Source organism: Hippoglossus hippoglossus, chromosome 21, assembly GCF_009819705.1.
Source record: "Hippoglossus hippoglossus isolate fHipHip1 chromosome 21, fHipHip1.pri, whole genome shotgun sequence".
NCBI lineage: Eukaryota > Metazoa > Chordata > Actinopteri > Pleuronectiformes > Pleuronectidae > Hippoglossus > Hippoglossus hippoglossus.
The window spans coordinates 11,770,219-11,787,390 of NC_047171.1; the positions used below are offsets into that span (position 1 = coordinate 11,770,219).

General features: G+C 40.0%; 1 protein-coding gene across 4 annotated transcripts in view; it reads right to left on the minus strand.

Moving 5' to 3' along the window:
• LOC117754716 (coiled-coil domain-containing protein 148-like) overlaps positions 1 to 17,172 on the minus strand; it is a 28,038-nt gene that overhangs the window by 9,276 nt on the left and 1,590 nt on the right. For 2 of the 4 annotated variants that reach the window (XM_034573850.1, XM_034573851.1), the window contains exons 2-10: positions 16,556 to 16,637; positions 15,972 to 16,093; positions 13,541 to 13,644; positions 12,036 to 12,142; positions 11,794 to 11,945; positions 9,766 to 9,861; positions 9,483 to 9,664; positions 8,820 to 8,958; positions 5,229 to 5,435 (exon numbers count right to left, since the gene is read on the minus strand). In XM_034573850.1, coding sequence (XP_034429741.1) covers positions 5,229 to 5,435; positions 8,820 to 8,958; positions 9,483 to 9,664; positions 9,766 to 9,861; positions 11,794 to 11,945; positions 12,036 to 12,142; positions 13,541 to 13,644; positions 15,972 to 16,093; positions 16,556 to 16,610 — 1,164 coding nt within the window. In that variant the 5' untranslated portion in view covers positions 16,611 to 16,637. Of the gene's footprint in view, positions 1 to 5,228; positions 5,436 to 8,819; positions 8,959 to 9,482; positions 9,665 to 9,765; positions 9,862 to 11,793; positions 11,946 to 12,035; positions 12,143 to 13,540; positions 13,645 to 15,971; positions 16,094 to 16,555; positions 16,638 to 17,172 lie in introns of those variants that run through there. The other 2 variants (XM_034573853.1, XM_034573854.1) reach the window with 2 other exon arrangements.

Sequence of the window (17,172 nt, forward strand, 5' to 3'; positions counted from 1 at the left end):
GCCAGAACACCACAGAACAAACAGCTGATGATTTGAAAAGAAGCGTCTGTCTCTCAGTGATAAATGGGAATAAAATAAGCCACGTCTCATGCATGAAATGTTAACTCGTCATATTAATCATCCATTTGATTTTTTCCTTTGACAATACACACCCTCTGCATTTCCTGCGCATCACCTGGAGCCTCCTGAAACTGAACCACTGCTGCATGATCAGTATGATCTGTCGTCTGGGTCCAGGATCCTTGCCAGTCATCCTTGCATGGCCAATCGGAGGTTCTCTAGGAGAAGCTGTGAACTGTCTAACAGTCTCTTGCCCTTTCCCAAACAGAAGGGTACGAGATAACTCTGAAATCAATTACCCTGCATTTCCTCCAACTACACGTCCCTCAGAAGAAAGCTGAGTGGACAGGCAAGCACACAGCCTCCCTCCCTAATGAGGTCAAAAACCAGACCAGCGCTGACCAAGATAAATCTTCCAATATAGTCTGCTCTCATGTGAACCCATGGAGGCACGGAGAAGATGAGGTATGGAGGGAGGTTATTTGCACGATCACAACTAGGAAATACAACAAGTAAGTGATTTACTGCCTATACCGCAGCAGTCTTTTACAAGAATCTATTTAAAATATTGTAGCTTAAATCAGTTTCCATTGGTTTAAGCTGATGCAAGAGCGTCTTTATCTTTGCCAAGGTATTTTTTTTTGTTATCCGGATTACGCAAAACTACTGGATGGATTAGCATGACAAGGAGGGTGAAGGAGGAACACAGTAAATTCTGGTTTGGATCCAGTTCAGGAGGTGGATCCAGGAATTTTTTTAATAATCTTTTCAACAGTTTAAATGATTTCTATGACAATTATTAAATGATCTTAATTAAAAAATCTGACATGTTTAGCGGACTGATATTTATGAGTGTGTGCAGTTTGTTTCAGATTCAAATAAAAAATCTGGATCTAGTGAATATAAATGTGGTATAATTAGCAGACTGTTGGGCCTTGGCAGAGTTATGCACTCAGAGTGTCATTCTAGTTATTAGATTGGTCCATTTATGTCATTGTATTGAAGCATCATCCAGACCAGTGGTTCCAGGATTTATTGGCTAAGAAACTCCCACAGCCCTAACGGATGAGCTAAACTTCCCCTTTAGTGGCACATTCAAATACTTTCTTTTGAGGGAATTATAAACTGGATGTTTAACACTATCAGTTACATAATGTGAATGTTATTTTACTTCATTTTTTCATATAAATAAATTAGAGGATTGTTTTAAGGTAACTATTTCAACTGTTATTTAGCTTTTGTTATTTCAAATATTTCTCTTTTATTCTAAAGAGCCCCTATTTTCAGTAATTTAACATACATCATTTTAATTTGGGGGGGTCTCCTAGATAATTGAGATGTTCACAATCAAAGTACGCATTATTCATCATACCATAGTGGTGTGCTTATATTTAATTAACTCTCTTAGATTTCCTATGTAACAATTTAATAGAATGAAATGCATTACTTCATTTGCATTCCTTCCTTTCCAGGAGCAGTGTTTTCTGTGGGAGAGAGAGACTCCCTTCGCTGCATAGTCTGGACTTTATTACTTAACTTCACTGTGGTTATTATATCCCTGCCACTGCTGAAATATGTTTTATCACCAGTGGAGACTAAATGTCCCCCCCCCCCCCCCCCCCCCCCTGCCTTAGCAATTCATGCTACTTCAACAACAGATCATATAAAAGGAAAATATTTAAAAAAAAGACCAGTCTATAGTGCGAACAATAAAATCAGAAATTGACTTGTACTGCGAGCGCTCTCATGTAAAAATTAAATATTAATTTTTACGTTAACAGCATGTTGTGCTATTGTATTTTATGTTTTGCTTTCTATAAAATATTCACAAGTTAATAGGTCCCATTTCCATATAAAAATTGGAAATACATGTCTTGGCAAGCCTGGCTTAGAGAGTGTTATGTGTGGTGCTAAAATGAGGATATAATTCTGGCATTGGGACTGGTTTTGATGTGGATGATCACATCCCCCATGTGTCTGCAGACGTGGCATGAGAGTGAAAACATTTTTGCTTGGTATAATTAATGAATTTAATATTTAAAAAAAATTACAAAAATATTCCTGCCATGCATGGGTATAAGTTCAATTTCTGAAATGGTTTTGTTGAAGTTCATGATTATTCTATTATGTTACTTTAACAGGCACAAGAAACAATCTATCAGGCTTCATGGACTATATACAGCAGGGCGATTGTGGGGGGTGATTTCAACCCCCATGTTTCAAATCACTATGCTGTGAATGAAATATACTGTACAGAATAAAAAAGGTCAAATAAATGAAAGTAAACTGCTGCAGAAATATGGATAAAGATGAGGACCTCTATTAAAATCTATAAAATAAAAAAAAAATCTTCACATTTTGATACTCTCAGGTGACCCATGGTACATTGCACTAGACTTTAACAACATAATATTATTCTACACAGTAATATAATAAAATAAGAATGAGATGTAGAGCGTCGAAATTAGATGTGAAGAGGGGTGAATGACTCACAAAGGAGTCAGGAGAGATGCTGGGGTCATAGGGAGCAGCTGCAGAAAACAAAGCGTTAAAGAAGCCGATGCAACAGGAGGAAAATCCATCTTGTCTCCCCACTGTGCTGCTGTGCTGCGGTGATAAAGGCAGTGGGAAGAAAAATTGGATGCAAACAGGCATCCATCTGAGGCTCCACGCGCAAAATGCAAATATGTGCACATGCAATTCATAAACCAGAGGGAAAAAAATGCTGATGTGGAAAAGTCATGAGAATGAAAGGGTCTGTGATTTAATTTTTCTTGATTGGCTCAGACAGCCGTGAGAACAAAACTCAGAAATGTGTTTGCTAAAGTCAGAGGTGTGGGGTTCATGTTCTACTGCAGGTTTACCATAAAGTACGGAAAGTCAAAGGCCCCTTGTGTTTTCCAAATTACATTGAGAGGAGCCTGCAGAGACATACTGCTGCCTTGAACAACATTTCCATCATTTAAAAAAAAAAAAAGTGATGTATTTTTCAGCAGTAAACGTGAAAAGTAAAGTTAGCAAGTCCCAACTGACAATTTGAAATTCTAGGAGCTTAATACTTTCAGGTATTGTAGCAAATGTGCCGCAAAACATATTTTTGCTGTGGTAACACACTTAATGATAGCTAATTATGGCAGTAATAAATAATACAATAATGTTATCTTGGTACTGGCCAAGATGTTCTCTCCTAGTGAGACTGCTTGAGGACAAGAACAAAAGAATAATAACCTTCAGTGATTTTAGCAATAAATTTAAACTATATTCCCCCCCAGACATGAGAACAGTGCCCTTCTCTCTCTTCTCCCCGGTACCAAGCAGACTCCTCTGCACGTTTAATAGACTAAGTCCAATTGAGACGGCACTCCTTGAATATGGTGCCTTTCTCCTTGAAGACAAGGCAGGATGCATTAACCTCCATGGATCAGTAATCATCATTTGTTTTAGCTGTGAAGAAAGAGATTTTGGTGTCACGCTATTCTAAATGTTTGCATTCACAAGCTGCACAGTTGGACACAGATTGTGAAATAAATAGCCATTTTTCTAAGCCACAATTTTGCAGCCTCTCTACAAAATAAAGGTCACGTCTGGCCTGAGGGCTGATAGTGTGAGACCCGTAATTTCAGACAATGCCTGAAGACATATTCCACCTGGCTGTCTAATCTTTTTTTTAAATTGTTTATCCAAGCAACATCTGAACATTTAATTGTGACACAGATAAAAAGGATATTGTGTTTTCATTGTTACAACATGGGGACACAGGAAAAGGTCTTATTGGTTTGTTAGTATCCAACTTAATTTTCAATGAACTTGCTTCACATACAGTGGAATATGCACAGTTTATGGTAATTATTTAACAATTAAATTGCTATACCCAAAGAAATCATTTTAACCTAACATAGGATTTTATCCCAAATTCACCAGAGTATAATATGTCCAGATGTCATTGTTTCAGGACAAGAGACTAAATCTGTGTTGCAGGCTGAGAGGAGCACTATAGATAATGGATGGGAATCGTTCTATTTTCCAACCCCACATTTTCAGAGAAAAACAACCATTTCATCCACTCACATTCATCTACTATTAATTTAGGGACTTAAATTAACCTAACCTCAATCTGCATGGTTTTGGACTGTGGGAGGAAGCTGTACGCAGACACAGGACACATTTGAACCAGGAGACTTCTTGCCGTGAGACAGTGCTAACCACCACATTGCTGTGCCACCCAAATAGAAAGATATATTGATTAAGATTATTATTAAATGCAAATAAAGTGCAAAAAACTAAACCAGCATGCTGGGTTGGTGACATGTTATTTAATTCTGTACATAAGACAGTCTAGTTATCTGATCAGTCACAGTACACCGCCTCTTTAAGGACTGACGGGCAAAAGCAAATTCAATTTGCATGGCAACACATCAGTAGCACAGGCATTTGCTCAGATGACTTACTCGTTTGTTGTGTGAAATGTGAACTAGCACCCCTCAGAGACAGCAGCATCATGTTTGCGAGATCATCCTCATTAGCTTGTCTGCATTCGCAGACCATCCCAAGTGGCAGCTAAAGCGAGCAATGCTGTCAGGCGGCCGGGTGTAATATGCAGCCTCGTCAGCAGATATACTGTACACAAGCAGGCAGTCAGATGACACTGCCTGTGTGGTGCCTCAAACGTCCCTCACGGCAAATATAACATCCCCAGATGTTCTTTAAAGGGAAAAGGAAACCAGCTCGATGCACATGAGCAGTACTCATGGCTGGACCACACTCGTCTTTGTTTTGATCTCACTTACACACCTGCAAAGTTTTGTGACTGCATATTGCACTGTTTTGACTCTATGATGGTGACAAAACCTGTCAACAGAAATAAAAGTACCTATTAAAGTACTCAAAAGTGCTGCTGTGGTACTTCTCACTACGTTAGACGTCTCCAGGACCACATCTCATTTTGCCATGATGACACACATAGAGTGAAAATAATACCAGCCCGGCTGTCATGGCTGATAGCAAGTAAGATATGAAAGTTATATACATGCTTCCCAATGGGATTGTTTTGGGGTTTTAGACACAGATCTGCAGCATAATTTCCAACGTTAAAAAAGTGCCATCTCATAATGTGAGAAATGTCCCTGAATATGTGACAATTCCTGATGAGGTCCTATGCAGGCACTAACCTTTTCCCTGAGATTTGAACAGATCTCCTGCTGGTTCTGACGGTCTCTGTGGTGCTCCAGCTCCTCCTGGTGGGCATGTGTTGCCTCTTGCAATGTGACCAGGGCTCTGGCCAGTAGCTCTTCCTGGTCCCGTTGCCGCTGCTGGGTCACGACATTCAGCTGTACCTGGGTGAAGCGCTGCCAGTCCCACACACGTTCATGGTCCACCTGAAAGAACAACATGAAGGAAGAAGATGTTATTTGCACGTGCAGTGACACAATTGCTTTTCTTAATGTATTAATTAAGTACCATATTTATTACTTGTTCTTATGCATATTTAACTAAAATCCTTAATTATGGCAAAATTGAAATATTACTGTGAATAACAAAGTTTGTGCCAAACAGATGACATTTAAAGAGAAACACTACATGACACAGCACACTGTCTATAATAGTTGCAGCAGGACCACAGAGAATACTCAATGTCAGGTGTAGCCCAGTCGGTTTATAAAATGCTCCTTCTCTCCTGGCTGTGCAATGTCCTGGAGGAAAACAGTTATTTTCTGTGTGAGGGCTGCCTGTATCCATTCATCATTGTGTCATCACTCACAGAGGCTGCATCACTTGGCTGCTTCATTGGAACAGAAGGAATGATATTCGTCTATGGGCTAATAGCGGCTAACTGACGGTGGGAAGGCATTAGACGGCTGACTGGTTTTATTAAAAATGAGTGAGCTGACAGACCTGCCAGCAATACAGAAGTGCCAGCAGCATTCAAGCAAATCCTGTTTATTAATGCACAACTTTGGAACTTGAGGAAAGATCCACCCTTTTGTCTTTCACTTCCTCTTGTCGTCTCCTTCATTACCCCTTCCCTTCGCTCTGTATGCATGTTAAAAGGGATTGAGCACTGTGTCTACATGTTTTCATGTTTCCACTCCACATGCAATTTGTGATCGCACACAACCAAGGATGCACTGTGGCCACAGAATGTAGGTGGAAACATCTACTGCACCGTGTCTGCAGTGCACACTTAAAGTGGCACGGCACTTGGTTCAGCTGCCGCAACCACATTCCCTCTGCAGAGTGCTGTCTCTGTGAGCGGTACAAAGGAAATAAAACGAGAAAATAAAAACGACTCCCTGGATATTGTCTGAAAAAGGTAAGATGTATGAATTATTTCCACTATTGCAGAGTGAAATATAATGAGGGTATTACTCTGAAATCCTGCTGGTACCCTGCTGGCCTCCTGTTTGTTATAAGAGTACATGAAAGAGTAATGGGGAATAAAGAGCCCCATCCAGCAGAGGGAGATCTCCACATTAAGCTGGATGGAGTGGCACTGTCTGACTGAGAAACTGGATCCACTTGCGGTCACCAAAAGAACACAGAAACCGTTACCACACACTTGCTGTGACACAATATTTTGGGATTAATAGTACAAAGTAAGTCAGTGGCACTAATGCAACTCTCCAGTCCAACCTTATGTCTGCTCTTGGGGCGGCTGTGGCTCAGGAGGTAGAGCGGGTCCTCCACTAACTTGACAGTGGGTAGTTCAATCCCCAGCTCCTCCAGTATACATGCAGAAGTGTCCTCGCCAAAGACACTGAACTCTAAATTCGCCATGATGGCTATTACTTTATAGTGTGAAAGTGAATGTGTGACAAAAAATATGCTCTATATACAGCAGTATATAGCATATTGGTACTGTATCAATGAATGGGTGAATGTGACTTTGTCGCTAAAACTGGAAAAGAGCTATATAAATGCCGCCCATTTAATATTTTCCTCTGCAAGATCAGAGAAAGAAACTGAAATGAAAATTTCACAGAAGCAATATTTTCACAAAGCATAAAGTGAAACTTTTAAAAGAATGGCTCCCTCTCAAATGATTCTTCTCAATCTTTCCCCAAAGAATAGGAAAAAATATTCACACCTGTGGCTCCTGCAATGCTTCGAGAGGAGCATAGGAGCTGATTTATAACCAAGGCTCTTACATTGTTACACTGCAAGCCTTTAACTGTGGTAATATGTCACACCTGCTATCTGGCTATGAAACGAAGCAGCTTGAGATAAACCAATGGAAAAACGATGCTATCATCCTGAAATGATTGCACATAGATGGAACTACAGCGCAGGTACAGTTCAAACAGGAACAGCCATCATAAAAAAAGTTTAGAGCAATGACATTTACTCCACGGAAATGATTTTGGAATTGAAGTTCTATAGAATTTAAACCTATGTGTTGACAAGAGTAATGGGAATTATTTCACCCCCATAGAAAATGCCAGGGGAATATGTGCTGTACGCAGACTACTGCCAGACAGAACCCATGTTTTCACTCTATATCAAATGGAGCCAAATATTTCCCTGCATAGAGCTCATTTCAAGGAGGGGACAAGCATCTGAGCGTACTGGATACTAATCACTGTCATACTTGTTTACTTAATTTGGAATTCAGATAGAGAAAATGCAAAACGCCGGTGATTTTTTTTCCGAGCAGTGATAGCAGAATAGCATTTATGCACTTAATTAGTGGGGTTTCAGCAAACCAAGCTGCAACTCTCTGCAACTGATTATTCACTGCACACAAGCCGTCTCAATAATGACTAATAGGTTAATTAAATAGAGTCAGCACATCATCTCTTGGTCGGTTTCTGGGGAAGTAAAGACTGTTGAGAAACACCTCTCTCCTCCTGGCAGCCTCCCTCCTGCACTAAAAGATCACAGCTCTAAATGCAGCACCCAGCTGGAACTGATATAAGGACGGTGTCTCTGGGTGTGGGTGACGACAGGAGTGAGAGGCTGGCGGTCGTCATGGCAATGCGAGGCTGCGGGGTGAGCGAATAGTCCACAGTGGGTGACATGGCACTTCCTGCAGCGTGTTGGGCAGATCATTGTCCAAGCTTATCTGTGTGTCAGTCTGTGCTCGGGTTCAGGGTACTATATTGATCAGGGAGTCTGGGACTCACACACCGAAGAGCTGCTATAGGGTGGGAAGTGGTGTCTGTGGGTTTGTGTGTATCAATATACAGGGTGTGAAAGTGTCCCACAGGATAAATCTAGCTCTTTAGCAAAGCCCTTAATGCTCATGTGCTCAGTGGCCATCAGACCAGACTGTGCACTAAGTAGCTTCCATGTGAGATTGTTCTAAAGCGAGTGTTGGATGGAGAGTCAAAGTACGGCGGCAACAATCAACTATTGTCCTTTCCTTGTTCATCAACCAATGAATTCTTTAAATTCTTTAGAAACTGACATCACTTGTGTGTGTGTGTGTGTGTGTGTGTGTGTACTCTGTTAATGTACTCTGTTAATGTACTCTAAACTGTTAACAACATGGTGTAAGCATATATGTTCCAGGCCAAGGCCGATTGATGTGTGTTCACGTCTGTCTATCTGTTGCAGATACCTGGTGGATTACACAGTCACCAGCGTAGAACAGGGCCAACACATAAGAGAAAAAAACATTCTCTCAATGCAATCATGGGGAGAACATGCAAACTCAGAGAAAGACCTTGGCCAAATCGGGATTCAAACCAAGAGCATTTTTCTATTTAATAAAGAACTAAATCATTATCCTTTGCTTCAAAACACTTTGCCCTTGTACTGACCAGCTCTCGTCTACTTTTCTCCGGGAAGAGTCTTTGCAGTATGTCCATGCAGAGCGCTCTGTGGTTGGGTAAGCCATGAGTGTACTGCAGCAATGTGAACTGGTAGCGTAGATGGTCATGCGGAGACCAGCCACAGAACCTGGAACAGATTACAACCCAGAAATAACACAATCATAAAGCAAAATAAATAACACTACGACACTGTGTTCGCCTTCTTTCATTTCACTTCACTTCACTTTATTTACAAAAGTAAATTATGATAATTTACATAATATTCATAGAAGCAAACAGAGCTGTATAGCGGCCATATGGAACTAAATATCTGATTGTGAAGTAGCCTTTAAACAATGATATAATCAAACTGCTGGCGAGGAAGACTTGACTTTGTTCAAGAGCCTGCTTCTGGGGATTGAAGTGACTGCCTCTGAGTTTTGAATCTTTCATTTTCACATCTGCCTATGTGTGTATTTATCAAAATGAAAGACTGAAAATAAAAGCCTATTTTTTATCAAGACAAAGTAAGATAAAGGATGGATTGTCCTCATTCACTTCTTTTCTACTTGCAAAAATCAACATTCAAACAATTAGCTCATTTATTCAATGTGTAAGCACTTGGAGTTATGAAAAGCAACAAAGCTGTACATTTGTAGTCTTCAGGCTTACCTGTCTGTTCCTTGCAGCTGCTCTTGAAGGCTGTGCAATCTGCTCTGATATCTTTCTGACATGGAGAGGAAGACCTGGATCAGGGAGTCCTTCAGCTCTGGGTAAGGGCAGTCTGAATTCAAAACTTCCTCTGGAATACTCTCCATGTCCACCAGAGTATCTGAAGAACTAGTAAGATATTTCTGCAGCGGACAATACGATCATCTTTGAGATAAGGTATCACTTTTTATTGAAACTGCTGAAACAGAAGCAGTATACTTAGAGTTAGCAGCGAGAACCTTACCTCTAATCCAAGGCATTGAATCTGGTCCTCCAGTGCTACATAATCTGAATGAAGTTTTGCAGTAATGTCCTCTTGTTGGTCTTTCACAAATTCAATCTGGTGATTCAAAGATAAAACCATAAAGATGTGTCTAAAATACAGGCTAAAAAAAACAAATGAAACTCACATAATTTTACTCCATACAAGCCAGGGAAATGAAACTGGCAAGAATGGACTCCATATTAATGTTTTAATAAAGACTCTAATGAAATTCTAGCTGCTTTAACAAATCTGCCACTGCAAAAATACACAGAGCAGAGTTAAAAGATAAAACCACTTTGATGTGCTCTCTCGGCTTAAATCAACAGTACTCGTTGAACTCAGCCTCTCCTGTTAACGCACATATGCAGATTCAGAAACATCTATCATCAGAGTGATTCAGTATTACTACGTAGTCTGGTTATTTCCAAAGATAATAGATATTTCAGTAAGAAAACCTCTGTCCATCCATTAGCAATACCGCTTGTCCTCTGAGGGTCACATGGAGGCTGGAGCCAATGCCCCCTGACTTTGGACAAGAGGCAGGTTACACCCAGGATCACAGGGTGGACATACAGAGAAACACAACCTTTCATCCTCATATTCGCACCTACAGGCAATATAGAGGTACCACTTAACATCAACAAGCAACGTGCAAGGATCAAATAGTGCCTCAGGGCTCTGTTCTAGGTCCTCTCTTCTTTGTAAATACAACATACAAAATGATCTGCCTTCATCATTTGTTGGAGTTGATGTCCGGATGTATGCAGAAGATGCAGATTATGTATAAACATACACAAATTGTTGGAAAAATATCTATGTCTATGTAAAGTATGTATTGCATGTTTTAAGTGAGAAGCTACAAGTGTTTTTCAAATACCTTGGTATCACCTCAGATTCAATTCTCTGAGGTGATTCTCTTGTTCCAAAAAAACAGCTGGTTGTTGCAAAAACCAAATTCAATTTAGATAAATATAAATAGTTAACACCTAAAGCTGCTGAAATGACCTGAAGCTGCTTATTTCAAAGTGATGTTAAATTTGTTTGTCTTGTTGTCTTGTGTCTCGGTTTATGTCTTATCTTTTAGAGAGAATACATTAATTTCAGTAAACACAGAAAGAAGGCGAAAAAGACAGAGAAAGAGAAGAGTCATCTGTTCAGTCTTTTGACTCCTATTTGTAAAGTAGAGTTTAACTTAAAATCAGTCTCCATCAGATTCTTACGTTTTCTTTTATAACATCCAGGGATGAAAGTTTAAGTATGTAGCACCAGGAAAGGGTCCCACGCTGATTTGTTGTCACTCAAAGTGAAGCAAAACGGTGCAATAAGAACAAAAAAAAAGGAAAAAAGAAATGTGTGTGTGTGTGTCTGGGTTTTTACTATTGTGCCAATGCAATCAGTCGGATTGTTGTGGGCCAGCAAAAGCAGAGGGGGTCATGGGAAAGAAACAAGCATGAGCGAGCAACAGAGAGGAGACAAAATGGCTGGCAGACGCTTCATTCCCAGTATGGTCAGTCTTTAAAGACCCCTGCTTACTCCCTAATCTCACCATTCATCTCTCAAGCTTGCGAAAAGCTTCTGAGAGTCAGAGGCAGAATTTGTGACTTATCTAACAAACGGGAGATTCACGGACAGTGAATACAACACTGTGTGCAAGCTGTGATTATTGTGCGAACAAGCAGGGGAGTGGTTTCATTGAAATTTCTACTGGATGTGCTGGACAAAATGATTTGGTTTGACACCTGCAGAGCGTGAGCACAGCTAAGGTTCTTTGTCCAAACTTTGTGTGTATGAATACGATAAAAATATCGCCTAATGGTTTGCTAACAAATGAGGTCATGAATTTCTAAATGCATTATAGTATTCTTAAAAGCTAAGATACATTTAAAAATCTCCCGTTCTGCTTGCTTTCTACCAACTAAGCTCTGTTAAAGGTTGTCTCTATCAATGTTACTCTGGTTTATAACAGTGGACATTGAATGATGTCTTGATTTCATTTTACACAGATACCTGTTGTATTACTTGTTCCCAGTTTGAAGGCTGGACAGTCAGCTGCTGATGTTGCACTTCATCCAGTCTGAAGAGCAGGTCTTCCCGGAGCTGGTGAACAGGCTCCACTGTGGCTGTCCTGAATGCCTCCCGCTCCCTCTCAAGGAAAAGCTCTTAATCCCCAAAACACACAAGGACGCATATTAGTACAGTACTCATAGACAACAGAGACTGGTGCTGATAAACAGTTACTGTTTGAATACTGTTGATGTTGTCACCATAATCCTTTAGGGAGAAGATGGCAGTGTCTGTTGTACTAGAGGGTCTGATCTGCTCCAGAAAATCATGAAGGTCATTCTCAGCCTTCTCCCTGTTTCATGGGACAAGAGAAAGTCAAGACAAGAGAAAGTCAATACAACCCAAGCTAATAACTCACAATATTAGAGAATACATGAAGACAGCAACGTAATAGCACCTGGTCGTCCTGGGAATTGGACACATTTGTGCGTTGTGCTAAGTCGTGTTTCTTTTACCAACTCCTGAAGAAGATATTACTAGATATATCTTTAATATATCTCTTCAGCTGCCAAGTGCTGCAAACACTAGTTGCTGTGTCTATCTGCAACAGTAATATTGTACAGTGGATTTTTGGACATATTTTTGCTTAAGTCGGTTGCCTGACGTGGCCAAACGTCAATCTTTGGTCCCTACCTGATCACCATCAATAATTAAACTAATAATGCAGTGTTAAGTTGACCTAGCATTCTCCTTAATGACGTCAATCAACCAGCGGTGGAAGAAGTACACTACAAGTATGCATTCTAAATTTAAGTACGCAAGTAGTAGCATTGAAATACACTTAAAGAACCAAAAGTAAAAACAAATACTCTTTATGTAGAATGGAACAATTCAATATAATACATTTGACATTGCTGTTATGGTACAAGAATGATACTTAATACCTACAGGTACTGCTAGTAATTGTTTAGCAGGCGTGGAAGTGGCTTGACTATGACGCACACAAAATCTCAGACTGGTTATATTTTCTAAGAAAAACTGTAGATAAATGATGTTACTGTGGGCAACATTGCACTAATAGGCCTATGGAGGGAGCTATAATAATTGCTTACATCTTAATAACCAACATGATTGCGTATAAAGGAATAGTAACCATAGAGATACAGTCGCCTGTTTCCCCATTTTACAAGGTGGCTCTTGAAACCCAAGGTAGTTTAACAAGACGTATGTGTAGAGAACTGAAAGCAGTGGCACATCTTTATGACTGGGCTCATTACTGAGGCTCACACTTGTGTACATCATTAACCTTGGGTGGCTCAGACACAGTCATTACGCAGCCAAACAAGCTGCACCCCAGAGCTAATGCTGCCCTTCTCACTTCACAAGGCATGACACCACTGAGGCCCCAGTCTCACACTTGTGCCTCAGCATGCAGAGGAAGAGTGTTCCTCGGTTCAGTCCAACCCTCTGTCTCCACACAGCTATAACCCCCACTTATCAGTTTCTCTCCCCTAATTCAATGTCATCACTGTAGGAAAAAGGCTTACATGTAAATCTTCCTTCTCTTCATTTTTTCTCAATGACAATTTTTTTCTTCAGGATGACATTTGTCCCCAATTTTTAGACCCTATTTTTCTCAAGGAGGTTTCTGTCTGGGCTCAATGGGGCTTAAATGGAGCGGTTGCAGGCTGTAATAGCAGATTCAGAAAACTGCAGCAGATAATGACAGGGAGTAATAGGGGGGTCTTACTCAGCCTTTTGCAGCCTGGGGCACTCGCTGCTCCACACCTGTCTGTGCTGCCGTAAAATTGAACTCTCCTTGGTTGCCTTGGCTGCACACTGAATTTTCTGGACCTATAAAGACAAGGTTTAATGCACAGCAGGAATAAACAGTTTCCCCGAATTTAAGTAAGCACTGAAAACATACAAACCACTGGGGGGATTTTTCTTTTAAATGCACTTCAGCCATGACATTTATTTTCACCTACAATTAACTTTACCTGAACAAAACCACATCTGAAATGCTTGAGTGCATCAATTATCTGAATCACTTTATAATATTCTTAAAGAACAACAACAATTAAAGTGACTAAATCATAACTTTGCAGAGATGGTAGAACATTATAGTTTTCTTATAGCTGAAATGGTTGTTTCCTCCCTCTTTGCACACTAGGGATACATTACTGGCATGTGCTTCAGTCTTTATTAGCATCATTGTGTCTGTGAGTCAGACAATTCAACTGTAACAGTATTACTGTTATAGCATAGTATTACTGTTTCTACATGAAGTGAGGGGGGGGGGCTCTTAGTCTCAATCTATTATCACTGTTTTTCTTTTTCATCATTGAAGAACAAGGCCCTGCTTGCATGCTCATAGTATTCTATCAGTGTTTTTATACACAGGCCGCTGGCTCAGATAATTGCACAAAATAAATTCTCACAAAACTATCACATTGGTACAATCTATTTCCTAGGAGTTAGGATATTGATTTGTGCGATGACTGTCTATGTAAATGTCAAGTTGCTGCTGCTGTTCTTGCAAAGAAAGTTGGAATGTATTGTGGTGGACATTTCCCCCGAGGGTGACGTCCATTTTATAGTTATTGGAATCTACCGTACAGTACAGAGAGAAGTGCTGTTCTGAGAGAAATAGGCCAAACTGATGTAATTCCGTGCTTCTTCCAGGCAGAGTAGGGGAATCTTAATTTGCATCGGCTGTGTAATAACTCAGTTCGATAACAAAAACTGTAAACAGGAGGGTCAGAGATGTCAATCAAGCACAGTGTTGACACGCTTGAGAGGCGATCTAATCAGGCAAAAAAAGTGAAAAAAACAGTGTGGGTGGCCTTTAAATATGATGTTACTTACACATGCAATGACAGAAAAACTTTAAATCTCTTGTTCCATTTGAAAATTAGAAAACTTTGCAGCAGTTGTGAAAGATCAATGTGTATGAATTGTTGTTTGTATTTTGCTGTTTTATAAGTCACCTTGTACGCAGAACTTGAAACAGAAATAATCTCTATGTGTATGTGCATGAAAAAAAAGGGATGAACAAGGTAGCTATTTAATTATACTCTCCTGTGGGATTTTGGTGTTTCAATTACATACTTTCATATTTTCTAATTAGGCCAAGGTGCTTCAGCAAAGATGCAGAAATATTACTGTTGCTAAATATGTAGAGTAAATAGAAAACAATGTTGCAATATTGCGCTCATCTATATCTTGTCCTATTTTATATAAAACAATATTATCTATGTTGTATCTCCTTTTCTAATTGTTTAATTTTCATTGCTAAATGATGTTTACTCTAGTGCAATGTAGATACTTATTTCAGTGTAAACATTTAGTGTTTTTTTTTTACAATCTTGAACAGTGCTGCTAAGAACATCTTATCAAGAGATGTTTTTTTAAGGTTTTAGCATCAACTAATGCTGCCAGTCTCTTCCTGGAGAGCAAAAATGATCCCATGCTTCAGGCGACTCACGGTCATTTATTTTCTCTGTATCACATCACCAACGGGAGATGCTCAGAAAGCTTGCCTTTCAGCAGGGTGACTGAATGTAAACAGCCCGTCTTATCTAGGTTATGCAGAGAGCAGGGTTGTAAGGAGCCACAGGCAACATAATGATACTAAAAGGCTTCTGCCACAGTGTACCAATTAAAACACCGCAGGTCGAACAGCCTAATCTCTATTGCCCCTACTATTAACTTTTTGCTCTGCTCGGAGTCAGTTGATGATGAACTTCAAACAGTTTTATACACAACCAAATGAATATTCATGAAACTGATTACGATATTGTGTCTGGCAATAACATTACTGTTTCATGTTGGACTAACTATAAAGGTTATGCAATGCCTGATTTGTATGAAATTAAATCCCTTTACATTGTTTGGTGTGCAGGAAAGAGTAGAGCAAGGTAGACAAATAGAAAGCAGTGCAACTGTTAACAACTACACTCCACTCACATTAAAATCAGGCCTTTGTCAGTTCACGCTATTCTTGTGGTGGGTAATGGGGACTGTTTAACATCTGGAAAATCATTTCTATCATAGTGTTGTTGCATATTCGTCTTTGTTTGCTCCTGAATCGTGTTGGCATCAAATGTAACAGGAATTGATTTTATAATAGGGTTGCCTAGCACAGCACAGACAGGACACTGACAAAGATCAAAATTTACCTTCTGTCCAATTACATCAGACTCCTGGCGTTTGGCATCAACAATAGCTTGCAGTCTTTTATAGTCAGCTGGATTGTACTTTGAGCTGCCAAGACCATTTTTCATCCGCGGTGTCACTTTTTCTGCACGGATGAAAGCAAATGATACGGCTGAATTAGGATCATTGGAATTGCTGAAAGTCTCATCACTTTTGATGTCTGAAGTAAAGTCTTTATGCTGACTTCAGCAAAAAAAAAAAGAAATAGAGGTGAAGGCAGAGGAACAGCATCAGCTGGGTGCTAATGGATTGTATGGGTAATTCAGAAATGACTGCTTAAAGGGTCATTGTAAGGCAAGAGAAGGGGGGGGGGGGGGGGTCAGGGAGCAAACTATCTGTGTCAGGCAGTTTTTTTTTTGAGTAGTTCAGCTGGGGCTCAAAGAGGCAGGTGAATAAACATGAGCAATGCAGTCTCAGTCTAAAGCATCAAAGACTTGACAGCACCTGGTGAATTTAACACAAGGACTTCGGGTCAAATCTGTTCAACAGATAAGAGGGACACTGTCACAAGTCAGCAATGTTTAGGGCCCATGTCACACTTACTTACCCACATCATCTGCTCTGTAGGTTGAGATGAATGGATGTAGATCCCTTCCACTCATCACAGTAGTGCTCTATTTAGATCCAAACTGCAAACTAAAAAAGGAATCAATGCATGTGAAATATGGCAGACATGCAAAAACTGATTTCACCTCCACAGGTACCTGACTTTAGCAGGGTCATTCAAATGATTAACAGGAGACTATAGGGTCTACAGGAAAAGTAATAAAGCACATCAAAAACCAAACTTTGCCATCAAGGTCTGCATGACATTGCAAGAATATCAATCAACTCTCACAAGTCTTAGGGATTGGGCGGGGGACACATGGTGCACCCAATGTGATCAGATATGCCGCCGGAACGTCTCTATGTCTTTGTTTTGGATTAAGCTTTGAAAAATTCTGGCTATGTGTGACGGGGGTTGATGTGAAGTGTGCAGGAATGGATTTAATCTATGAAAATGAAATGAAAACTGACGCTCTGTTCTGCAGCCACTGAAGATAATTGGTATTTCTCTGCTCGTGTCTTCGGGAGACATTAAGAGTTTTTTTTAATCACGGTGCAAGATTAGTACCAAACGCAAAATATTGCTTGGATTCAGGATATAATAGCAACCTTAACATT